Genomic DNA, 27,486 nt, shown 5'->3' on the forward strand with positions numbered 1-27,486 from the left:
TGTAAAGAAGAATTTAGTTACACGATTTATAATCTTCTGCGTAATTAGCGTTTCTAGTGTATACTGAATATTTTAAGGAAAGTACATTCATAGCTTGTCACTCTGTTTCATCTAAATTTAATGCAGGAAACAAACGTTATCATACGAACATCCATATAAACATTGTCTAATACATATTCCTTGTATAGACATAAAACAAAGGGTCACGTGATAAGGCGTCATCAAATTTCCCGAATAGAACGTTCGGTATCTCAACTCAATACAGTGGCTGATCATGTGTTATCTATGACCAGTCGTATCATGAGATACCTGTCACAGAGGAAGGGTCAGGTGGACATGCAAGCCATGGACATTCACAAGCTCACTACGAGTCCACTACACACAGGAAACAGCGAGCTACACCAACAAACAACACGTCTCCCATGGACTAGGGGCGTCATAAATATCCCAAGCCTAAACTCCAGCCATCGCCTGTAGAATTAAAAAACCAAAAGGAAACAAAGAGAGATTTCTCCTTCTTATCATTAAATGTATGTGGTCTTATAACGAAACTCATCTGCTCGGACTTTGTTAATTATATCTCACAATATGACTTTATTGGACTACAGGAAACCAAGCTGGATGATTACGATAAGTTAGATATCCCTGGATATAGTGTGTTTATGAATAATAGAAGAGTGCAAAAGAACCTATGTAAATCCGGAGGTTTAGCACTTTATGTTAAAGAAACGCTCTCCCCATATGTTGAAATTCTGGACAATGACTCTTAATACGCGCTATGGTTCAAGATAAGAAGCACTCTCACCCACGCACAAGATGCTTATTTTGCTGTGGTCTATGTCCTCCCAGAAAATTCTCGATATTCCTCAATTGAAAAAAATGGAGGTTTTGAAAAGGAGGTAATTGAATTTAGTAATATGTCTGATTTGATATGCGTTTTCGGAGACTTTAATGCTCGCACTAAGACAATGCCTGACTATATAACATATGATACACCCGATGGAACTGAAATGGACGAAGAACTGGACCTTTATATGAATCAAGCATCAACACTACAACAGAACGGTATCCCACTTACCAGGATTAACGGTGACAGATTCTCTAACAACTATGTACACAGACTTATCAAACTGTGCATAGCTAATAATTTATTCATTGTAAACGGACTACTCGGCAGTGACTCTGAGAAAGGCAATTTTACAGCGAAAAATTGTGCTGTCGTGGACTATTTTATATGCAGGAGTGCACTACTAAAACTTGCAACTAGTTTTCAAGTAGAGGACTTTACTCCCCTATTTTCGGATGCACACTGCCCCCTGTCGATGCGGTTCACCTTTAATCGTCCCCCATCACCAGAGGTACCCAGTCAGCCAGACCGACCCAGACGGTGGCAGCCTGACCGTGAGCAATCATTCCTCGCTAACCTTGACAGGGAGGTTATTGCAGCCCACAACCTGGAAGCAGCCTGTCTTTCTCATGAGGCATGTACCATTTCTGATATTAATAGCTTAACCGACAAATTGTCCTCATCATTATGTGACTCGGCTGTTAAATCATTTGGCTTAAAAAGAAAAGTAAAACAAGATTTACATTTAAAATCTGTTTGGTTTGGATATAAATGTAAGCTGGCTAGAAAGAAATATCATTTAGCAAGAAAAATGCATAACCAGCAGAGAAATCTTGCCAATAGAACAAAAATGTTAAATGTGGCAAAAGATTACAGAAAAACGTTGAAATTTTGCAAACAAATATCAAATGAAAATTTTCGTAAATAATTAAGTAAAATGAAGTCAAAACGGCCAAAAGAATTTTGGAAAGTCATAAATTCTTTATCGAAAAAACAAAAGATGAACAAATTACTCTCGACAAGCTTTTTGCTTACTTCAAGGAGATTAACGACGGCCCTGACGAAGCTGTAGATGAGGAAGTTGTCGACGTCATCAACGACGAAATCAACACAGCCATCACACAAGAAGAAATATTAAAAGCAATAGACAGTCTTAAAAATGACAAAGCCTGTGGATCTGATAATGTGTATAATGAATATATTAAGTCTTCAAAATGCATCCTTGTCCCCACGTTTGAAAAAATCTCTAATCTTGTCCTACAATCGGGTGTGTTTCCTGATAAGTGGCTAGTGGGCATTATAAAACCTATATTTAAAAATAAAGGCGACCAAGATGATCCATCAAACTACCGTCCTATAACGCTCTTAAGCTGTATTAGTAAGCTGTTTACGACTATTATCAACAATAGACTAACAACTTTTGTTGAAAACACGAAGGTACTGCTGGATAATCAAGCTGGTTTCAGGAAAGGTTGTTCGACTATTGATCATATATATACACTTCATACTCTTTCAGATATACTGCGAAAAAGCAAGCGTAAACTATTTTGCGCCTTCATAGAGTTTAGTAAGGCATTTGATAATGTAAGCAGACCAATTCTTTGGAAGAAAATTCTTAACTACAATATCAATGGTAATATATTTAATGTAATTAAATCAATGTACCAAGGTATTAAGTCCTGTGTAGAACACAATGGCCAACACTCTCAGTATTTCTTTTGCAAAAATGGTGTACGACAAGGAGAAAATTTATCCCCCATACTATTTGCACTGTACTTAAATGATTTAGAAAGTTCGCTTCTTAGAAATAATGTTGACGGTGTAACAGTTACACTCGATGATAATAATATGTACATATTTGTTCGACTTCTCGTTTTACTACATGCTGACGATACTGTCATATTATCAAATGATCCAAAAGAATTACAAAATTCGTTTGACTGTTTTTACAACTATTGTTTAGAAAACAAATTATCCATAAATACACAAAAGACCAAAATCATAATCTTCGGTAAGAAGAACCCGACAGGAAACTATAATTTTATGATCGGACATGATATTATCGAGCTTGTAAACCAATATAAATACCTTGGCGTTGTTTTCAGTAACAATCGTTCGTATGCAAATACCAGAAAATCTAATATCAGCCAGGCCAATAAAGCAATGCATCTGTTGTACAAGCGATTAAGAAATATTAACATGTCTATAGAATGTAAACTCTATTTATTTGATTGTACTATTTGCCCTATTTTGCTCTATGGGTGCGAAATATGGGGATTTGAAAATGTAAAAGCAATTGGAAGGATTCATACTGATTTTATTAGATATATTCTAAACCTAAGACGCAGTACCCCAACATAAATGTTGTATCGTGAAACAGGGAGATCACCTCTTACTGATAAAATTAAACTGCGCATGTTGTGTTTCTGGTCTAAAATAGTATCCGGAAAATGTAATTCTACGTTAACAGCATTATATCAAATATCATTAACAAACTCAATGAAATACAACCACAACTATAAATGGCTCGATTACATTAAAACCATATTAGATAATATTGGTATGTCCAATATATGGCACTCTCAAGATATAGTTTCCTTTTCTTGGTTCAAAAATGCTGTCCAACTTAGAATCTCAGACCAATCGCTTCAATTGTTTAACAACCCCATAACATCTTCCTCTAAAGCTGTTATCTACGAATGTATGAAATCTCATTATGATATCTCCTTACTGGAACGTAAATTAGGAACAAAGCACTGTAATATTTTAATCAAATTTAAAACCGCCAACCATAAATTACCTGAAGAACAAGGAGAGTTCTATGGATATGCACCTTCTTTAATATGATATGAGCGACGTTTCGGTGTAGCTACTAACACCGTTATCAAGCAAATGATGTACAATACTACATGCAAGGTATATTTATATACATGGTAAAGTTGAACAGTAAGTGATGATGTTTACACAATTAATGAGGTAGATGTACAGGGTGGTGGATGTTTACACAAGGGGCCAATAGTTACACAAACATAGTAAGCTATGGGGGATTAGGGGGGGGAGCCAGTGATATGACAGACAGGAGAATAAAAGGATTATCTGCCAACATGACATGATTAATTTACCTGTACATAATTGCTGGATTTGTTTCAAGCCATAGCCTAAAAGTGATATATTTTTGAAAAATACCCCCATGATGCTTTGCATGTATTTGTAAACTTATGGTAATAAAAAGGATGATTGATTGGTGGTGGGGAGTGGGCGGAATTTCTGAAGAGCACGTTTGGTCACTCAACAGCTTGGATAGAGATTGATTATTGGCTATATTGTTGACCAGTCAATATGCTGGGTTTCGGCTTTATCAACTTAAGCTATCATTTAACAGTTTGTTTATTGTTAACATATATAGTCGTAACGATGTATGAACTATACACATAAGGCAAATAGGGGTAGATAGTAGGGGTGGGTATTGCAGAGAATTTTCATATTGCGATATGTATTGCAATATATTGCAAGAAGTTTTTTCAATGACAACAACTACTTATACTCGAGTTAATGCTTGATTTATAAAGCAAAAACAAAACAAAAGCATAATGTTTGATTAAGCTTTAATAAAAACTTTTAATCCTGGCAAAATAAAAATGTAAATAATATTTGGCGCAAATGAAACCACAGGGGCTTGTAACGCTAAAAACTGCCATCAAGGCATATACTATCACTGACGGGGTCTTAGTACTATATAAAAGGAAAGGGATGTAACGAGGTCAACACACCAAGTTCGTGTCAGGGCGAATTCAACAATGATCACTGCATACAACCCTATTAAACTATACACGCATTAAAAGCCAATAGATTTACCTACAAAATGAGACACAGATCACAAAAATCGAAGCAGTACTTTGGGTGCTAGGGCCTTCGGAACGTCGAAAAATCATGATTTTTCGATTCCGAGCCAAAATCCCTGCTCAGAATTTGTACCGCAAACTTACCGAATTTATTTTTTATTGCATCGTGTACGCTCACACCGCGCACCAAAACACGCTGATTCGATGGCACCTGTCTCCGTGCTGATCGCCAGTCGTTCCGAGACTCATAAACTTTACAGTCATAATCGGTTTACCTATGTTTATACATCGCGATCGGGCTTGAGCCATACCCTTTCGCCATTGACGACCTTGGCCTTCGCCTACCCCGCACCGAACATAGCCTCCCATCTGATTGGCTATAAATAAAATAAGCTTTGTATTTATTTTTCACCTCACGTCGTCTGCTAATGTGGCGCGAAGCATGAAAACGGCAAATGTCAACATTTCACAATCATGTCAACAATTAATTGGCAAGTAATTATTTTCTTTCAATAATTTCTCATGTTTTCCATGATTATGTATCATGTTTTATGAATATCAATAAATTCCAAGAAGAGTGTACAGCTAAAACATGTTTTTTAAATTGTCTATATCAAATTGTTAAACACAAATTAGAACTGAGTTATATGTTTTTACCCATTGATACAATGTTAACTGTAACATTTAAGAGCTGGTTTTATAACATTATGAATAAAATGGGAGTATGTATTGTAAATTAAATGTAAAATCTGTCAAAAGATAATCTGAAATTTATGAAGACCTTTCAAAGGACCCATAAATATTTACCATATTCTGGTTGCAAAGTCTAAATATTTGATGAGTTGGTATTTCACTTTGGTCAATGATGCTAACAATAAAGATTATAGTGATTCAGTTTTACATTATTGCCGTGGTGAAATTCACTGAGAAATCTTTATGTATGTTTACATGAATGTGGCTGCTGTTGACTGTGCCTGATCTGGTTTGAATTCATTTAAATACATGCAGTCTACACATGATATATGGTGAACTGTATGTGAAATAGTTTAGGCTGTTGTAGGTGAAGAGCCTTTGAGGTATATATTTGGACCCCTGGTATATTCTTTTCTGGGAAGACAATTTGAAGTTTCAAGAAAAATATATTCAACTCATATGAATGAACAGTAAAAATATTTATTCTACATACATAATCTATGTGATGTAAACATGGGGATCATGGCATCAGTAATACATAAATCATGAAAATGAATAGTATATGAATGTGTTATAAGAGACAAATAGATTTTTTTTTTTCACAGCTAACCCAAGACTAAAAATAAAAATTATACATATGGCTTGGTTTAACTACATAGAATATGCACTAGTAATCCTGATATTGAACAATGCAACCCTATTAATAATTATAAGATATACTCTATGAAAGGTTTATAAATTGGCGATTGACTTTCCAAACAAGTTTTCAAAGACATAATGCAGTTTGTATACAACACTACAAGTACTGTTATAAAATAATTTTGATTAGTGTTGGGGTTTTACCAGTTATGAACAAGTGGTATTCACAAGTTATCCAAAACTTATAATTAATGCAGACAATGGTTATACTTTCATGGCAGGTTTATGATAACAAGAAATCCATAGATGTTTATGTGAACCAGCTGGAAGTGATCTTGTCAGAGACCTGCAAATATAAGAAAACTACAGACACATATCTCAAGTCAGATATCTTATCTCTTCTAATTGTGCATAGTAGTGGTGATTCGATTATTTGAAATAATCAAAGATTGGTTGCAGTGACTAATTAACCAAGCAATTGATAATGTTTTTGCATAATCGAACACAGACAATTTGGGAACATTTGTTTGCATTAACAATATTTTTCACAAGGTTGGATTTGTCTGTCATTAAATTTACATTTCATAAGCGCTATGAGCTCGTTCCAAGTCATGATTGAATTTATCAAGAAGACTCCCACAAATTAATGTTCCTAACATACTAGTCATCATTTACAGATGTTAAATTTGCCAATGCATTTTGTGCAATGTTAGAAAAACAACCAAAGAACTACATGTTTGTTCTTTATTTTTGAGTGTGTATTAACAACTCTAATAGGATAATTTGAGGACAGGCTTTTGTTGTACAAGTAACAATGTGTTCAACGAATATCATCCATTTTCACATACAACTGCATAATGCTTTTTTAACTTCTGTTTATTAACTACAAACTCCACATTTGTAGGTACTTCATGCTACGCGTTAATCACTTCCAAAAATAACTATGTTGCCATAGACGTATTAATGCCTATGAATACCTTTGACTTTGTCAAACATGACCATGGATAATAAAATTAAAATAGTGTCTGTAAACTGCAGGGGCCTTGGGGAGAAAAACAAGCATAGAGAAATAATGAACATATGAGGAAAAACATGTTGCTCAATTATTTGTCTACAAGATATTCACGTTGCTGAAAAAGATGAACTACTAATGAGAAACGAATGGGGATTAGAGTGCATTATCGCCCCTTATAGATCTAATGCAAGAGGGGTTGCCATTCTTTTTAATAACAATATTGAAGTCAAAATACATAGAACAATAAAAGATCCTTATGGCAACTTTATTATTGAAGATATCTCAATTGATGGGATAAAATGTACCATTTCAAATATTTACGGCCCAAACAATGATGATCCAACTTTCTATGAGAATATTTTTAGAAATATTGATAGCCTTGAAAATGATTCTTTGGTCTTGTGTGGAGACTGGAACTTCGTACTTGAACCGTCAATAGATTTAGAGAACTATCGGCATGTTAACAACCTAAAGCCATGCAAGTGGTCTTAGATATGATAGAAAATTACGATTTGTTGGATATTTGGAGACAATATAACCAAGGCTCTAAATGTTTTACATGGTGGAAAAAAAATCCTATACAGCAGGCTAGGTTGGATTTCTTTTTACTATCTCAAGATAGTATTAATTTAATACATCCTTATTACACAATAAAGACTATGGGTGCCCATGTATCGCCTTACAGACTTTGTAAAATTGATATTCCCTACTGGCAGGATTTGATATATATTTGGAGTAAATACTATAGGTCTCATTTGACAGATGCAAGAGATAATCAGGCTATTCTAGCTGAACCCGATATGGTTTAACCACCAGTGTACAGACTCAAATTTTATTATAGAAAACTGGTTCGGTAAAGGAGTGCATTATATAAGAGACCTATGTGATGAGAATGGGCTCCTACCCTTTGTAGACTTGAAAAAAAAATTCAACCTCAAGGGTACTTATCTGGACCACCATCGAGTTGTTAGTAATCTCCCTAAAGAATGGATAAAGGTGATAGACAATTCTAAACCCATATGTGTCTACGATCTTATGATGAATAACTTTCTAATGGAATGGATTAAACCAGCAAAGGGATCCCGGAAGATATATGATATACTTGTGCAAAATAACTATCTCCCTATTATTTTTAGTAAATGGCAACAAATGTTCTTAACTGACTAAAACTGGAAGGAAATATTTAGTCTTCCTAAACAATGTTGTAGAGATATCAAGCTACAAAATTTCCAATATAGATTTTTGCATCGCATTATATACACCAAAAAGGAATTATTTAAGATGAAGCTGATCGACAATAGTACTTGTCAAGGATGTAACAATGAAAACGAATTGATTGTGCACGTATATTTTGAATGTCCACAGGTTAGTCATTTCTGGTACAATCTGGAACAATTTTTGAGACAACACCTGTGTCATGAGATTCAGCTTAATCTTAAATCCATCCGCTGTGGTATCCAGGGGACCGCAAACTTCAAACTGGTGAACCACATTCTTTTGGCCCGGAAAAAGATATATATACATAAGTTGTATTAGAAAAGAATCTCTATCTTTCAAATCTTTTACTGCTATCTTGAAAGATATTTTTCAAGTTGAGAGATATGTTGCTAGAATATAAAACCAACTAAATGAATGTAGGAGTAAATGGCTACCACTACTCACAATATGGACCGATGTGTCATGACTCTTCAACAAGCTTAAAGTAGAATTTTGAGATCGCGAATTACAATATGTGCCAATCCACGGATGGGAAAAGATATACATATTTAATGCATAAGCTGTATTAAAAATTTAATATTGATCCTAAAATCCTCCATCGCTTCTTTGAAAGATATGTTGCCAAAATGAAAAACCAGCCAGACGAATGTGGAGTAAACGGGGCGCCCATTACACAACATGGTCTGATGTGTTATGACTCCTCAATGTATAAAACTTATGATCTTTGTGCAGTAACACTTGAATGCATGTACTCATGCTTGAAGACTGATGTGTTATTAACTGTCAACATGTATAAGCTTGTATTAGACTTGACATCTGTATAACAACTTACCTACTGATGTGAATAAAAAATGTGGAAAAAAAAGGAGGATAATTTGATAAACGACGCTGACCAATTATTTTCAATGATTGATCAGTTGTACGGAACCAATCATCAATTATGAGATTTTAACCATATCAACACTAGTGTACAGTTGAGACGTACTGTCATGAGTGCATCATGGTTGTCTGCTGTAATATTGTCTACATGTGAATATGCACAATGTGCACCATTTCCTTAAATTGAGCACTAAGATAGTAACCGCTTATTACATTCAGCTACTAAAGATGCTTATACCTGTATTTTATTTCGTTTTAGGATCAATACCTCTGCTGTTTGCAGTATAATTATTCACTACATTGGGGACAGAACCACTCATCCGGTAAACAATCTAGGTCATGCACTTTCAGACAATTTCCATGAAACCATCTCTCGCAAAGGTCACAGGCAACACAGTCAACATAACATTCTGCATCACATATCCCACATGGGTTTTCAACAGAGAGTGCCGATGTCAAGGCTTTGCCTTTGCCTCTGCCACTGCCTCTGCCACTGCCACTGCCTCTGCCTCTGCCTCTGCCTCTGCCACTGCCACTGCCACTGCCTCTGCCTCTGCCTCTGCCTCTGCCTCTGCCTCTGCCTCTGCCTCTGCCTCTGCCTCTGCCTCTGCCTCTGCCTCTGCCTCTGCCTCTGCCTCTGCCATGACTCTCTACACATCCTTCCAATGGCTCTTTGGTTTGTGAACTCTCCCTTGTATCTTTTCCTTTTGTAATTTTAATGTCTTTCCTGTGTGCCTCTTTCTTCTTATTTTCCCAAGACTCCAAGATGTCTCTAACAAATTGTTTGGACATGATTCTGGTGAAAATCTCAATAAAGTTATTGTAGGTTTCTGTGACACCTGTGGCAAAATCTACAACACTGTTAAGACAATCTAGTACAGGAACCCTTGTAACAGTCTCTGTTGAGTGTGACTTCATTTTAAACACATTCATCCACTTCTCAAACAGTTCTGCTTTTCCTTTGAGAGACTCCACCACAAACCAATGCAAATTTCTACCATACTCATGCAGATTTCTTTCTGTTTGCAAATGTATGCATATCTTACTGACTTGCATGGCAAACTCAAAGCCAGAATCACTAATATTTATGAGACCTTCTCTGATATTCTGTTTTCTTCTTATTTCTTTTAAACTGGCTGGGTCACTTGTCTCAGACACAATCTGTCTCTGATTCCTCAAAGCCATTTCTATCATTTGTTTTTTCTTATACTCATTCTTTACAATCTCCAGTGAACCTGCCTTAGCCTTGAATATGTTGTTGGCAACATTACTGGCACATTTCTGATGAAGTTTTCTGAAGCAATATCCAGCTACATAACGTATTTTGCCTCTTGTTGCGTCATTAATGTCCACACAACTTCTAGGATTGACATCTTCCTCAGCAAGGTGCTTCGCATCTTCACTCTTATGCTTGAGGAATCGCTCTCTCAAACTCAGAAACATTTTGTAGCATATGTGATACTCAACATCACCCTGGGATCCAAACAAATTCACCACAGCAACTTTGTATTTTGATGTTGTCAGATAGTCATGGCAGATTTTGTAGAACTTGTTAATAGTTTCACTTTTGCAATTAACATCAACAGTTTGTGCATAGGCTTTGGAGATGAAATTTTCCACAAGTGAACAGTAGTGAGCAACTCTTTCTGGATTTTTTTCTCCCAAACTAATTTGAACATTCACCTCCTTCTGAAATTCTGTGATGTCATATTTGGGGCGAACAGATCTGAGAATTGACAATGCATCATGTACTTCATAGGTGCTCTCAACTGTATCAAGTTCTTCCTCACTGTCATCCTCTGGGATTTTGCTAATGCAGTCTTCATAGGCTTTTATCAAGTTGAAATCATCAGCAATATCGAACACATCGATGGTTCTATCTGCCACTGGGGACATGAAATCCTCTCCAGATGTGCTGCAATATTAATGGTATCGATGCAGAATTTGTTTGGTAAAATGTCACTCATAAAAGTTTATGAACTAAGGAAATGATCATTATTCCACTTTTTACCAAAAATCATCATTCATTTCAAATGTGTGATGACATCAATAGTTTTTACTTAGGAAAATAAGTTTACTCTACCCCAATGTATAGTGTAATAAAGTACACTTTTGCCCTGAACTTTTACATTTAAAGTACGAGGATGCGACATGAAGTAATTTTGGCACCTTTGATATTTAAATGAAGCATCTTATAAATACTATTACTACACATCTTATAGTGTGACTAGTATTACCACCCATTCCTTTTTTTAATGATACCACATGTAACTATGGATCCAGTATTCAAAATAATTGACCCTGATTTTTTTAAAGTACAGTTCAGAAGATAATCATGCCATCTCTCTCACGACATTTGACACATTAACATTTCATGAACAATAAAATCACCTTTCATATGAAAGTTGGCAGCAAGCGTTGTTGTCCAGGATTGGCACAGATTCCCTTTCATAAAATTCAAAAAGGATGTCATGTTGGGGGATAACAGCACATACATCAAACTTAGTGACCCTAAGTCCATCAATCCTTCGTGCACGACCTAATGCAACTCCAAGCTGACCAGGTCGAAACATATTATCACAGTCAATCTCCAATCTGCAATTAAAAGATAACATACCAACAAAGGAAACAAACCAACGACATAATCACCAAGGACAAAATAGTATTTGTTTATAGTTGTTGTTTATAAAGTACTGAACAAGATGGAAGTCAAATTTACTTTCTAAAAATGATTTCAACCAATCTTCAGAAAAGAATGGACTATGGTCGTTTTTGACATTAATATATATAAAAGGATAACATAGAAGTAGCTTAAATAACTTGAAACAAATTCCCAAATTAATCTGATACTTATAGCGATACTTAATTAGACATTAGACATTTTACTATCATCAAGAAATATTTGTAACACACGACAAAATGAATGTAAACTTTCTCCATGGCCTGGTCACTTTATAAACAAGGCGAAATCATTCTCACAAAGAGAACATCATTAACAGTAGTAAATCTTGATACTGACTTTTACTTATGATTGTAAAAGTGGCGACTGACCTGTCAATTGTCATTCCTTGACATTTGTGCACTGTGAGGGCATAGCACAGTTTTAGTGGAAACTGTAATCTTCTGGCAACATCTGACTTGAGCCTTGGGTCATAAACTGAAATCATACAAAGTTAATATATTATATATGATATATAGTTCATGCTGCAAGGACTGAATGTTGTTGATATTATTATTTGACCGGACAAACAGAATACAAAACACATGTATATTCTCTATTAAATACAACAATATCAAATAATCCTTGTCATCGTCTATGCTCATTGATACTGGATATATATAACCAGATTTTTTTAAATATGAAATGCAATAAGGCATGTTGATTCACTGTTTGAACAGTTTGAAGAAACAAATCCATTGATAAATCAAAGAATTGTGTTCTTCATGATACAAACAAGTTTGGTTATTAAATGTACTGTATTGCATTTAACAGGCTTTTGGGGAGACTAGAATTTCAACCTGATGGTGAAATTGCAGTTGATCATCTGCATGAACAGTACAGGTTGGAAATACAAGAAATAGGACACACACCCTGTTCGCCAAATATTTTTTCAAGACTACTGAAATCAATTTTCCCAGTTGTCAAACTTCACCGACCAAGAGATAAAGGACTACAGATCAGTATTTATCATGGAATACATTTAAGGCCTTATCCTTCACTTGAGAAATGTGATTTTGATACAGATGTCATCATCAAAAACATACCTCCCCAATACAGAATCATCGAGGTGAATAATGATAGTGTGCATTTAGGACTTGACACTGGTTTACGTGCCAATGGAAATGTTGTTCAGAAAGAACTTGTCTTCAATGAAAATGACTGGCATCTGATAGTGTCTGGCTCTAAGATCGCAAAGAAGGAACTACAATGCCTATACATTGACACAACATTTCAATGCACCCCGCTCAATGTGATGACAGTGTGTCAAATTGTGGAGAAGATTCCCCTTTGTTTAGGTGTCATCAAGGACAAAAGACATTGTACAGGAAACCAAATAAATGTGAATTGGTCAAAACATGGAGATATAAAGTTTAGCATGAAGTGTCTGAGGTCACCCTCATGTAACTATGTTGTCACATTCATCGGAACAACCAACTGTTGTCGTGTGTGTAGGCACATATCATTCAGGCAGCAAAAGCATGAGAATCAAATGAACAAGGGTGAAGAGTCTAAAGTTGCTGGAAGTAGAGAACTCTTAAGGAATTTAATTCCTAATGCATCTGACAACATGCTTGACGTTTTCTGCAGTCAGATTCATAATTCATCCAACAAAGATCCTCGCAATAACCGTTGGCCCAAATCTGTTCTGCAAACCTGCTTGACCTTATGGACACGGAGCCCATGCAGCTACAGTGACTTAAGGAGTAGTGGACTGCTATTACTGCCATCAGAATCACTCCTTGTTCTGTATAAAAACTCAGTCGAACAACGGTCAGGGTTTTGCGATGAAGTGTTTCTCTGGATGCACAATGAAGCAGAGAGGTTGAAGCTGCATGAGTCTGGAAGAACTGGAGGGATTCTGATTGATGAGATGTCAATACAGTCAGACATTCATATGGTAAGAAGTGCCTCAGGCATAGAGTTTGTTGGCTTTGTTGAAAATCTTCCAGAGTCCGAACACATGAAAACAATCCAGAGTGGAACAAAGAAGCAGCAGTTGGCAACCCATGTATTTCAGATGCTTTTCTTGGGAATGAGCGGTTTTCGATTCCCATTTGCTCACTTTCCGGTGAAGACAGCCAGTGCCTCGGACACTCACTGCATGGTTCATGAAGCCATTGACAACCTCGCCACATGGAATTTTAGAGTGCTCTTTGTAAGCATGGATGGAGCCGGTGCAAACCGTGCCTTTATGAGAATGAATGTTGACATCGACCGACTGTCACTCACGGCAAGGTCAGAATCCAATCCTCTTAGGAAGTTACATTTTATTATGGACATTTCTCACTGTCTCAAGAAAATCCGGAACAGCATTCTGAAAAGTGCAAAAAACGGTAAGGTGCGCTGCTTAGAATTGCCATCTGGTTTCCAAATCTTTTGGCAGTTTTGGGTGGATGCATACAAATGGGACAAGTGCAACATACTGCAGTTTCACAGGAAGATGACCGCAGATCACATATACCCTGATCAATCGCAGAAGATGCGCAATCATCTTGCAGAAGAAGTTCTTGACAAGGATATGTTAGAACTCTTCCTCCACTACAAAGCTTCCTTAGGCTCAAGAGGAGAAATGCTGAATGGAGCCATTGAGTTATTAACTCAAACAAGCATTTTGGTCGCCAATTTCAGAGACCACCGGACAATAACTCATACCGGAGACAAGAGGCTCTATGAAAACAGACAAGTGTTCCAGTGGTTCAAACACTGGGAAGATCATCTGACAGGCACACCAGCAGAAAAGAGGAAGGCACTGATGTCACCCCAATGCAGAGAAGACCTGACAGCCTGTATTCTTGGCTTTGACAGTATGGTGAAAGAGTATCTTCTTGAGCATCATGGGAGCGGGGTGAAGCCATCATGCATCAACAGTGATCCCATTGAGAATCATTTCTGTCAACAGAGAGGTTTGCATAATGGAAATGCCACCAACCCAAATTATGCCACCTATCAGAAAACTAACAACAGTATCATTCTGGGACAAGAACTTATCTCCAAAAAAAGTAATTGTCATCATAAGAGAACATCAGCAGATTCGTTCTCTTCTGGAGTCAAAGGCCCATTGCGACAAAGCAAACAACAGAAACTGCAGAAAATAAACCCACTATCAGATTTAACTAATCACGATTAAGTTTACCAATGACAACAACTTTTAAAGAAGGCAAACTGACTTGACACATGTACAGTGGATTCCTTATTATCAAGCAAAGCCACAGATGGAACAAGCCTGACATGAGACCTAGTAGCATGGAATATTATCATATTCTTACCTCCAAATGTATATTTCTCTATCTTAGATGAGCTCCTTGGAAAATCAACATAAATGCAATCCTGAGAGATTTCAGTGACAACACCAATGCTTCCATTGACAAGATTGTCTGACAGGTTCCTCAGCAGCATAACCTGGCATCCTACTTTCAGCCACAGACACTTTGGCGCCACAATCCTATCCAAGTGTTTTTTCTCACCCCAGTCTTCGCTGTAGAATATTTTCAGTTCTCCTGAAGAAAGAAATTTACAAAGGGTTAAAATGCAAACATAACAACAGATTGTACATGTATTTTGGATTTTTAACTCTCAGATGAAACAAGCAGCTTCAAAAACTTTAACCATCTGTGTCAGAATCAGTGACTGTGGTCAGCCAGTGCCAGGAACCTAGGGGTACCATTCGTGAGCAACATGTCCATGGAACAGCATGTTAACCAACTCTGAAATGCCTGTTACTTTGAAATTCGTAACATAAGCAAGGTCTGACATCTACTAGACACTACAACTAAACTCATGATGCAAACTCTCGTCACTTCACGTCTTGACTACTCAAACGCTCTGTTTCAACATCTCACGCTCACTCGAGTCAAAACTACAGTGAATTCGAAATGCAGCACCACCAGTATCAAGAACGAAACTCTGACCATATCTGCCCAGTTCTCCAATCTCTCCACTGGTTTTCCATCATACAACGCATCAGATTCAACATTATCCTCCTCGCCCATAACCATGATAACTGCAGCTATAATTCCTGATCTTATCTCAATGACCTTGTATTTCTCCACAAACCCAGTCAATCTCCTCATTCCAGTGACCTCTTCACTCTCTCCACTCCACTCAGCGAAACAAGAATAGGTGATAGAGCGTTCTCCATCGCAGCTCCCCATCTTTGGAACTGTCTTCCACAATCAATTATAATCAAAATGGAACATGCCTAGTTCTTTGGAACCTTACCTTGTAGGTCCATTAGTGTCCTCTGATTGTGCATATCTACTTGCTGGTTGGTGGAAAAGACTCTCACAACATGCTCTGGACCTTCCAGTGGCTGAGACAGACTTTCTAGAAAGTCAACAGTGTCCTGTGAAACTATCCCACGACTTGTTTCCCTCACAGCAGTTATCAGCTGGATTTCACTCTGTCTGACAACTTTATCAAGAATGATATGATGTGGAAAAGCATTGTTCCATAAAGGTCCACTGCAAAAGGTAAAAATGGCATTTTAAAGTGTAAATGTAACCACATGTGCTAAAAAGAATTTGTGAAACTTACAAACATATGCCTTGGCTAGCTGTTATCACAGTACAAGTAATCTTGCCTGCATAGGTAGGTTAATAAACCCAGTTTTGTGAATATTACTCATTATGCCTCACTGCAACCAGCATGAACATGATGATTACTCTTAAATACCTGAATGCAAAGTCGCCTCTGTCACCATACAGTGTATTTGGCACAGGTTGGAGCTGGAAGAAATCCCCGCATACAATCACCTGCAGTCCCCCAAACATCTGTTGGCTCTTCCTAGCCATTCGGCAAACTGCTTCTACTTCACACAGCATCTTGTAGCTGAAACACCAAAATAATACCTGGTAAGGAAAATACATTAACCTGTGGGACCTGCTTTACAACACTGTGATCGTATTGATAAATAACTTCAATTGTACAAGCAAGTGAAGTGCCTTTTATGTCTTTCCCCATGAAAATAGATTTTGGGGTAAAAGTATTGAATTTGAGGGACAAAAGGGTTGTATTTATAAGTTTCATTAAAGTCAGTCACAGAAAAAGGTGTGAGTAAACAAGCATCATGAGCATGCAAAGTAAAAATTCATACCTTAAGTAATTACATTAATACATGACAATGTGTGTAAATGTGTGAACTGCTATGATCATATTGATAATTATGTAATTTAATTTTAATTAAGCAAGCACATGAAGTGCATTTTTTCCATGAAAATAAACTTTGGGGGTAAATGTAATGCATTTGAGGAACAAAATGATTGTATTTATAAGTTTATGCAAAGTCATAATTCATACCTTAACATGGATATCTCATCAATTATTAAGACATCTGTGTGGCATAGCCTGTCTCGGGTCCTCTCTTCTCGCTCAAGAACTTGCTGCAATTCTTGAATTGAATAGCGGCCGTCTTTAATACCACAAAAACGATGAATGGTTATAGCATTCTGCAAGAAAAGGTGTATGGCTTCCTTTAACTACATGATTTGTATTCATTGAAATGTGTACATGACAACATATTTGTCTCAAATAAGACAGCACTTGGGGCCCTGCACACTCGACAATTGTTCAAAAGTATAGATCTTGCTATAACTAAACATTTTACTGCCAGACAAAGTTATAAATATATGGCACTAGAATGGATCAAATGTGCTAGCACTTACGGAATAATTGGCACAAGCAACTCCGGTTGTGCACGTCACGACGACTTGCAGACCGTTTCGTTTCAGTTCATCCTTGATGTGGTTGAGAAGAAATGTCTTTCCGACACCCGCTTGACCAAGTATCGCCAAATTATGTCGCGATAAAGCGACTTCGAGGGCTGCTTTCTGCTTGTCAGTCAGTGTCATGTTGACATTGTCGTCTGACCATGCTTGTTTACGCTCTTCAGTTACCTCCCTTGTTTGGCCAATCAGATGGGAGGCTATGTTCGGTGCGGGGTAGGCGAAGGCCAAGGTCGTCAATGGCGAAAGGGTATGGCTCAAGCCCGATCGCGATGTATAAACATAGGTAAACCGATTATGACTGTAAAGTTTATGAGTCTCGGAACGACTGGCGATCAGCACGGAGACAGGTGCCATCGAATCAGCGTGTTTTGGTGCGCGGTGTGAGCGTACACGATGCAATAAAAAATAAATTCGGTAAGTTTGCGGTACAAATTCTGAGCAGGGATTTTGGCTCGGAATCGAAAAATCATGATTTTTCGACGTTCCGAAGGCCCTAGCACCCAAAGTACTACTTCGATTTTTGTGATCTGTGTCTCATTTTGTAGGTAAATCTATTGGCTTTTAATGCGTGTATAGTTTAATAGGGTTGTATGCAGTGATCATTGTTGAATTCGCCCTGACACGAACTTGGTGTGTTGACCTCGTTACATCCCTTTCCTTTTATATAGTACTAAGACCCCGTCAGTGATAGTATATGCCTTGATGGCAGTTTTTAGCGTTACAAGCCCCTGTGAATGAAACAAGGCAATATCTGAAGATTTCCGAGTGTTACGAAGTTTTCCGAATGCATGTCAAAATACCGGTTTTAGATCAGCGTATCGCAATACGTATCGTTTTCATGTCTGAACCGGTAAATACCGGTAAACCGGTTATATTGCGCAACCCTAGTAGATAGACACTTTGGCGAGTTTATTTGTCCTCAGAGATTTTAGTGTTTTTCGATAAGTAAAACAAAGCGATTGAAATCCAACCATTGAGTAGCGATAGTATTTATTTTCATATACATTTTACGCACACAGCTAGTGCATAGAACATAATGGTTTGCTGTACATGTAAATGTAATCTTCACCTTGATACGAATGAATATCACAATTATAGTACACGTATTATAGAATTTAAAAAAAATGACACTATACTGAATTATTGCATTGTATAAACTTGCAGTTGAATGCCCCCAAATATTTATGAGGATGGGCGTGCCTATATTTATACTGAATTCAAACGAGGTTCATAAAATTACAGATGCATAAACATTACAGAGAGGGGCGTGGCTCCATAAAGCAGGTTGTCCAATGATATAACAGCGCATCTGTTTATTTTACACTTGTCACGGGACAAACCTTTGAACAAGGGCGTAACTGCATATGCATTCTACCGAAGGCTGTTATTTCAAGGTCGAAAGAGATGTTTAATTATCTCATTACTGTAATCTGAGTGAATGATTATACGCATGTGTATCGATACCGTATCTGATATACTATCCTGCTTTAGTGACAATGGATGAATAGAGACTGAATTCGTTGATACACGTGATAATTACAGGGATCAAATACAAACGTTGTTTTACACAATGCTCGTGTAAATTGCATTGAAAACTGACAATTCCAATCAACATGAAACTCTCAACAGCTCGAACATGCTTGAAATACCTTTGTATGGTTTACATGTAATAACTTATGACATTACTTCTGTCTATGTCTAAGATTTTTTTTAATTACCAACTTAATGTGTTTTGTAACGTAGTAAAATATTTCATTGTTGTAATAACACTGACATGTATATATTCGATGCAAAGGCGCTATTTTTCACCTTATATTCGATTAGGTAACATCATCAACTTTAGATTATGACAAATAAATAGTTACAATACAGTAAGCTTTAAATAAGTAGATTTATGTCTGATTTATTCGAGCTTAAATGTATAATTATTTGTATTTACGATTCCGCATATGAAACATGACAACGTAATAATACCTAAAAAGTGCATTCAAACTCTTCTTTTGGGTTAGAATTCTTTGTATGTCCTTGAAATTTCGTATATTCTTTCATATTTATTAGGTAGTTGAAGAAAATATGTCAAGATCACATAGTAGTTTGGTTTAACTGTATGACGTGTGTTACAGTGTGGTTGGACTGTTGTAGGTGAGATCAGGGTGTGGGAATGGGTAGAAAGCATGCAAGGTGATATGAAGAGGTTAGTGTGGCAAGAAAAGCATGCAAGGTGTGAGGTTTGATTATATTAGGCAGGGTGCAAGGGTTGGGGAGTGCAGTCATGAAAGTTATCTGATGAGGATGGCTATGTAAGGTGGCTGGTCTAATTTCATGGCGTGAGTAGAATTTATTTTATTGGATATTTATGTTTATCATCTTGATTTGTAATTATTATTGTGGAGCTATGTATATATGGGCATTTGTTAAATGATGATTATGTTATCATTTTGTCAATCCTCAAATGTTGTAGCAAGAAATATACTAAAATGTCAATTCTCACGATTTAGTTGCAGGTAAATTATTTTGCTGTCAGTTATACGTGTTACATTGTGAAACAATGTTGTAATCAGATGTTTTATCAGCATATTCACTTGCCTGTATGTTGAATAACGTAAAAGTTTTTCTAAGTGGAATGTAATGCTGTGATATTCATCCTGTAAAGTATAATATCATTCTGAGTATCTAATGCTCTTAGTACGTTGAATGATTGTTATCATTCTGAGTTTGTAAAACTCGGTGTACATTGAATGATAAGTATATCAAATGTTGTTTTGATATTTGTATAGTGCCCGGGACCTGTGCCGGACCGTATAAAAGGCAGTATCTGTGTGGTAACCTCGCCTTGTGTGTAAGAGGCAGATCAGTATGATGGCCTTGACCTGTAAAAGGTGGCGTCTGTGTTGCCTCCTCGTGTGACTGACCAGCGAAAACATCGTCAGGATGGCTGACCGTGAGAGACTGAGGTTGTCATGACCTTGCTATGTGAGAAGAGCTACAGCTATATGATTGAACTTATCATCAGTGAACATTCAGTCCCATTCCGTGTTTGATACACGGGGTGTACGCTCTGTACAATGTTAAATAGTTGTGTTATACAAATGTAGTGTTCTATTGGGTTAGGGTTTGTTTTTTTTTGTATGTGTAAAGGATATGTATAGGAGTGATTGTGTGCTACTATTATGTTTGGTGACGAATGCGGTATGAATGAAGGGTGATTTGGGGTTTTATTTTGGGCAAATGGTTTTGATTCCATTATATATATAATTTTTGTAATAAATTTCATTTATTACATTCCTGCCTTTGCATTATTCATCTCGTATTGTGACAAAATATAATCTTCTAAACCTCCAAACCATTACATTTAATTCAATCAATGTGCATAAAAAGTATTTTAGTATCCACTCCCAATGAACAGTACCAGACACTTTCCTCTGTAAAAACATCTCATAATTCCCTTTCTCGCCGACATGTGTTCATTTGTCAAACGCTGTATAAGCCTATGATACAGATTAGCAATTGATATCAAAACACTTAAAATACTTCTGATTAACACCAAAGGTAGCATCTCGCGTAAGAAAAGCTAATCTTTGCTCAGTACTGCTAAATTGGTTGAAATAATAGGTACAGTGCTATTTTAAAAAGCAAAACGCACATGTGCGGCTTTCGCTGAATAAGAGGTGCTTTCTGTTGTCGCACACGTGCGGCTCTCACTGAATAAGAGGTGCTTTCTGTTGTTGCACATGTGCGTCTCTCGCTGCGAGGAGCTAATAATATGCGACTCTCGGCCTTAATGAGTTTTAAAAAACCCCTTTGGACCTCTGGACATGGAGATTACAGTGTCCTCACAGGACAAGTGGATACATATCTCCTCCACCCATTCACGAGAGAGATCACCAATTAAGCCGCCATGACTCAATTGTCTACTTAAATGCAAAGGAATTGCAGAGGACTAGAAAATAACTCCAGTGGGATACAATTGCTGATACAAGATTTTCAGCCGTCAGCAATATATCTCCAAGAGACATATCTAAAAGCTACAGATAACTTTACTTTACGATAGTACAGCGATTATCATTCCCTTTCACCATCAGGAGATAAAGCAACTGGAGATGCTTCTATTTTAGTACGGTGGGGTATACTACATAGCCCCGTCCCACTTAATACCAAGCTCCAGGCTGTAGCTGTTCGTCTGACCCTGTACACTGCACTGGCTCTGTGCAGCTTGTATATCCCTCCTTCTTCTAACATCCGACAGTCTGATCTTCAAAATCTATATGATCAGCTTCCAAAGCCATGTGTTATCATGGGTGACCTGAACGGACACAACCCGCCTTGGGAAAGTGTCCATACTAATAATAAAGGTAAAATCATGGAGAAATTCCATTCTGAAAACAGTCAACCCTGGTGGTGATCCACCATCATCAGGGCTGATTGGTCCTTTTATGAAACTCTGTGTGTTGAACACGTGAAGCATGATATTTTTAGGAACAGTGAAGATCCTATACAGTCTTTTCGGACACACTAAATGACATTGCTGACAAAACAATTCCTAAGTGCTCTGCAATTCCACATATTCGTAAACTATGGTTTAATAATGACTGTAAACAGGCCAGAAAAAGTAGGGAGAAAGCCGAAAAATATTTTCGTCAACATCCTACTGTCCATAATCTAGACGAAGTCAAAATTAGTAATGCTAAGGCCATACCGCTTATAAACAAAATAAGGGTCAAAATTCATGTACATCTATGTCAAAGGTGTGGAACATGATCCAAAGAAAAAGGGGCAAAGGTTCCATCATTTGAAGGACGGTGTTCATTTATTGACTAATAAAACTTACATTGCAAATAAACTTGGTGAAACTCTTGCCAAGCATTCATCTTCATCAAATTATGTCCCTGAGTTTCAAAAGTATCAGAAACAAGAGGAGAAGAAAACAATAAGTTTTAAATCAATGGTGAAGATTATAACGAATTATTTTCTTTACATGAGCTCCATACCGCCCTTGAGCAAGCTCATGATACAGCAACAGGAGCTGATAATATTCACTATCAGCTCTTGAAGCATTTACAGGAATCATGTTTAGAATCTTTTTAGAAATTTTTATTCAAATATGGACTTCAGGGAATTTCCCAACTTCGTGGCATAATGTCATTGTATACGTAGTCCCTATTCCAAAACCTGGCTTGGGATAATACTGATCCGTCTAATTACAGACCAGTCTCTTTAACGAGTTGTGTCTGTAAAACCATGGAACGAATGGTAAACAACAGATTAACATGGTATACTGAAACCAATAACCTTATAACCAATATTCAATGTGGTTTCAGGAAAACTCGTAGTACCATTGATCATATGGTACGTTTAGAATCCTTTGTTAAAATACTATAGTAAATAAACAACACGCTGTATCAATTTTCTTTGATCTTGAGAAAGCTTATGATACGACCTGGAAGCATGGCATTTTGAAGGATTTACATTTTGGTTTGAGAGGCCGTTTGCCCATTTTTATATCACAGTTTTTAAAAGACAGAAAATTTTAGGTCCGAGTGAGTTCAACCCTGTCTGACCATTGCAATCAGGATAAGGTGTCCCACAGGGCAGTATTTTGTCTGTCACGCTAATTACCGCTATATAGGTGCTGCTTTGAATGTGTTTGTTGAAAACATTTAAATGTTCAATGGTTGTGTAATGACTTGTAGGTATATACATATCTATTATGTTCATGGTTTGATTATTTGCTACATTTATTTTTATGGTAATGTTTTTTATTTCTTTTGAATTGATATCGATTTGTAGGTAATCGATGCCTTGTTTAATTAAAGTGATGAGTCCGCCCTTTGGGGGTCTTTTGATGTTTGTGGTTTTATCTTTACTGATGATGATATGCCATAATATCGTCTTCGGGAGTAATAGCCTGGTCTTTTAGCTCCTTGGAGGTTGGAGTGTGCGACAGTGATAGTTACTGCCTTCTTAAACTGTTTGAGTGTTTTTGGTATATATTCTGAGTTTTTTGCTAGTCTGGAGATTGTAAGGATATTGACTTCCAAGGTTTGTAGATTTAGACTAGGGATGGATGTAAGTGCAACTTCCGTAATGAATTCAACCAAAGTATTGAAGTTTGCGTGATTGTAAGAGCTGTCATTTATTGTTTGGTATAGGTAATTTGACTGATTGTTTTGGTTTAATTTTGAGTAGTTTAGTCGTCTTGCAGCTTAAGATTTGTTTGTGTTTTCCACTTTTTGGGGTTTCATTTTGTTTTCTCTTTAAGTGCTGGAAGCTGAGGTTTGAAATGAAACTGGTTCAGGTTTACCTTTATTTGTGATGTCTCATGTTGTACCAGAGATTTTTCAAACTCAGAGAGAAGTTTGATGTTTTGTTTTTCCCTGGAATCATTTCGAGAAAGGTCCATTTTTTGGTAGTACCTGTTACTCTTTGGAGTTGAGGAGTATTTCCCCATTTAAGTCAATACACTGATTACGTCTATCTTGTGTATGGGTTTTATGATAGCTGTTGTTTGCCTGTTTTGTGTATTTCGTTGTCTTGGTTACATGTCTGTTGAATTCAGCTGTGAGCTGTTGTTTATATCGACACTTATGGGAAAGTGAGCTATGGCCTGGTATCCGGCAATGATTGCAGTAAAAGCGAGCTCTACATTTATCAAATGTATGGTTATTTCTGCTGCATTTAGTGCAATGTTGTTTTTCTATACAAGGTTTTTGAGTATGGTTATATTGGAGACACTTTGTATATTGTGATGGTTTTTTGAGGTGAGGTTCTAACTTGCGATCAATGATGCCAGTAAGAACTTTATAGTTGGTTGGGTTGTTTTTCTTTTGAGGTGCGATATGGCTGAGATATTGCCGATGTGACGTTAAGTTTTAACTGACTCACTCACTCTTTTGAGGTGATTCTGCTGGCAGAAAGAATTTTAGTTTGTGCTTTGTTGTTATTAGCTGTTTGGACGGGAGAATCTAGTTGTTGTTATGTTATTGTTGGGTCTAGTTGTATAACCCCTTTTATTTGTTGAGTCCAGTTAGGTGTTACAACTTTTACTGGAATGTTTCTGATTTTGTTGATTGCTTTGTAATTTGGTGCATAAGCTTTTTGTGTGAAGTGGATGAGATATCCATGATCACAATTTTTAAGTTTAGCAGGTGGTACTCCATTTTGGCTAAGATACACACCCAATTGGACTACTGTTAAGGTTTGAGATAGGCTTATATCCTTCTGTGTACTCATAATGAGTAAGTGTATGTGGTTTACTGGTTTGTTGTGGTTTAGATTGTCCTTAGTGATATTGACAGAACTTTTAGATGATACTGATGTATCTGTAAGGGTATGGTTACTGCTTTTTTTTCTTTTGTTGCTTGGTCTTTTTACTTGGGTGAAGTGAGACTCTTGTTGAGTATCTGGTTTAGGTTTAATAATACTGAAAGTCCAGTAGTCTAGATCTTGGTCTGGAAAATTGGGTTGTGCTTGACTTTTATAGGTTTAGGTATCTTGTAGACGTTGTGATAAGTCTGGGAGATTGGTCTCGTTTGAAGCCCCAGGGCTATTCATTTTGGTTATATGGTATACTTTGGTGGCTGTGAAGAGTAAAATACAAAGGATGAGGGTATTAAAAACATCTAAGGTTGCTGTATGAATATTTTGTTTAGTTTGTTTAACAATATATGTTAAACAATATTTTGTATTTTTTTTCAGTAGTAAGTAATGGTTATTAGGTGAACGTTGTTTAATTTGAAATGAATGTTTTGAGGGAGTATTGTATTTAATACGGGCAGCAAATTTAAGCTGTATTAGGTATATTATGCTGGGATGAAGGCGAGAGGCCTATACAAAAATATATTGGTATGACAAAAGGCAATTATTGTGCCAATTGTATAAATATTGGCATGGAGTGTGAGGGGGGATATATATATATATGTACATATATGAGGCACTTCAAAGAAAACATGTTCAACAATGTTGAGGAATGAATGTGTAATACAAACATTATGCCAGTGATTCACTGAAACAACAAGGTAATAAATGAGGTAAAGAATACAAACAGAAGGAGGCAAGTGAGACAGCGATACTTTATAAACATAGGAGGGGAGGCCAGTTATGCAAAGCATACAAGAGGCCAGTGGGCTCATGAGGTGGCGATAGGCATATATATTTAGATAAATGAGTCCCCAGCACATGGTAAATACATTCCTTGATTACGGTTGATAGCAGGCTGTTGTCTCTGTATGCATATAGCTTCCTGAAGCTTCCTTTGGCGCCAGTTGTTGGCTTCGACTTAAAGGTTGTTAACAAGTATCAGCCATCGAAAAAAGAAACTAAAAGTTTAATCATACCTCTCCACAGTTGACAGCAAAATATTTATTCCTCCATTTAGATGGTTTGAAAAAGATATGCACAGACATACGACTATTTGAAGCCTGGCATGTGGTGAAACACATTGCAGAGCACAATGAGAGTATCTTAACGATTTATGATAGCAGCAAGCAGTTTAAACACATGATCTGTGATTAAAAGCACAAGCAACAATACATGGAGTTTTTTTGTTTGGTTAAAAACAATGTTGAAAGGTACTGCAATTTTATCCAGCCCCCACGGATAATGCCTGGGCCGGACACGGTCACTTATTGCAAACGCCAGGTATCATGACAATTGTATACTAATTGATAAAGACACACACTATGGTGGTATTTACCTCTCCTAAATCAATTGACTTTAATGATAAAAAACAGTGTAACGTCTAAAAAGACACGCTCTCCAGTGACCCATCTAACTTAGACTCATCTTGTGAACTGTCGTCATCCACAATGAGTGAACGGGGTACAGACGACATTATTGCGAATTCAGGAGATTCTGCAGAACCTAGTGTTTTCATTAGCCACTTCATAGCTGCACTCAAAGACAAAAATGTTTTGTGGCTCATAGGTAAAGCCGTGAGCGAAGAAATAAAACCTATACTGAGGGAGGAGATGAATGCACTAATCATGAAGAGCCAGCACATGGAAGAGGAAATAACGTCATTGAAAGTAACTATAAATGAGAAGGACAATGTAATCACCACATTGTCCGATATCCTATATTGGTTGGAACAAAACTCTAGAGGGAACAGCATCAGGATTATGGGGCTTCCTGAGACAGAACGTGAAGAGACTGACATGTTAGTAGTTCAGCTTGCTACGGCCATTGGTGTGGACAGCTCCACTGATGAAATCGACGTAAGCCATAGGGTTCCTAGGTTTTCCCCCAACCCCAGTCTCTAGCTAGGACCATCATTGTGAGGTTCCTTTCCAACAGCACTGAGAAAAGGATCATGTCAGAGAGGGCCAAACTTGAAACGCGGAAGGTATGGGAAAACAAGAGGATCTTCGTTAACGAAGACCTTACTAGAAAAAGGGCAATGCTGGCTAGATAGGCGAGGGATCTTGTTAAAGACAAGAGAATAGAGTCGACTTGGGTGACAGAGGGTGTAGTGATTGTGAAAATGAAAGATGGATCTGTCAGAAAGTCTCCACTAACTCCAACTTCAAAGACATTCGTGAGTCAACAAAACTATCATCAGACTCAGCCAACACACTCAGTAACTTGTCACCAGCCCACAGTATCAGACATTCTCATATTATTCTGAAACCATAGAATTTGCAACCTCTGTAACGTTCATGCTGTAGAAGACGAACACCATTTTCTTTTTATCTGGCCAGCCTATGAAAACCTTAGAAAGAAATATCTAACATCCTACTTTTATACCGATCCAAATGAAATAAAAATGACTATATTATTAACAAATGAAAATACTATTGAATTACAAAACCTGTAAATGTATATCTATTTTGCATGTATACATAGAAAATCGGCTTTAAATCTGTAATCTGTAAATATTTGACATGTGCTTTTCTGATGCTCAGTTGTACATA

General features: G+C 37.0%; 1 protein-coding gene across 1 annotated transcript; it reads right to left on the minus strand.

Annotated features, from left to right (window-relative positions):
- Positions 1-9,588: 9,588 nt before the first annotated feature.
- On the minus strand, positions 9,589-18,247 carry LOC124255869. Its single transcript, XM_046689813.1, has 8 exons — positions 17,487-18,247; positions 16,527-16,736; positions 16,074-16,315; positions 15,122-15,352; positions 12,185-12,305; positions 11,525-11,728; positions 10,013-11,048; positions 9,589-9,783 (listed from the first exon to the last, which is right to left on the minus strand). The coding sequence occupies exons 1-8, from the start codon at positions 17,930-17,932 to the stop codon at positions 9,589-9,591; spliced, it is 2,685 nt and encodes an 894-aa protein (XP_046545769.1). The 5' UTR covers positions 17,933-18,247.
- Between the last annotated feature and the right edge of the window lie 9,239 nt (positions 18,248-27,486).

Source organism: Haliotis rubra, unplaced genomic scaffold (assembly GCF_003918875.1).
Source record: "Haliotis rubra isolate DU_JTF1 unplaced genomic scaffold, ASM391887v1 Scf610, whole genome shotgun sequence".
NCBI classification, from domain to species: domain Eukaryota; kingdom Metazoa; phylum Mollusca; class Gastropoda; order Lepetellida; family Haliotidae; genus Haliotis; species Haliotis rubra.

Coding starts and splice junctions, on each gene's coding strand:
- LOC124255869 (XM_046689813.1), bottom strand. CDS start 17,932: ATGGCACCTGTCTCCGTGCTGATCGCCAGTCGTTCCGAGACTCATAAA. Junction 15,353..16,073: donor GACACTAATGGACCTACAAG/GTAAGGTTCCAA, acceptor TTCTTTCTTCAG/GAGAACTGAAAATATTCTAC. Junction 11,729..12,184: donor CAAGGAATGACAATTGACAG/GTCAGTCGCCAC, acceptor TTTTAATTGCAG/ATTGGAGATTGACTGTGATA.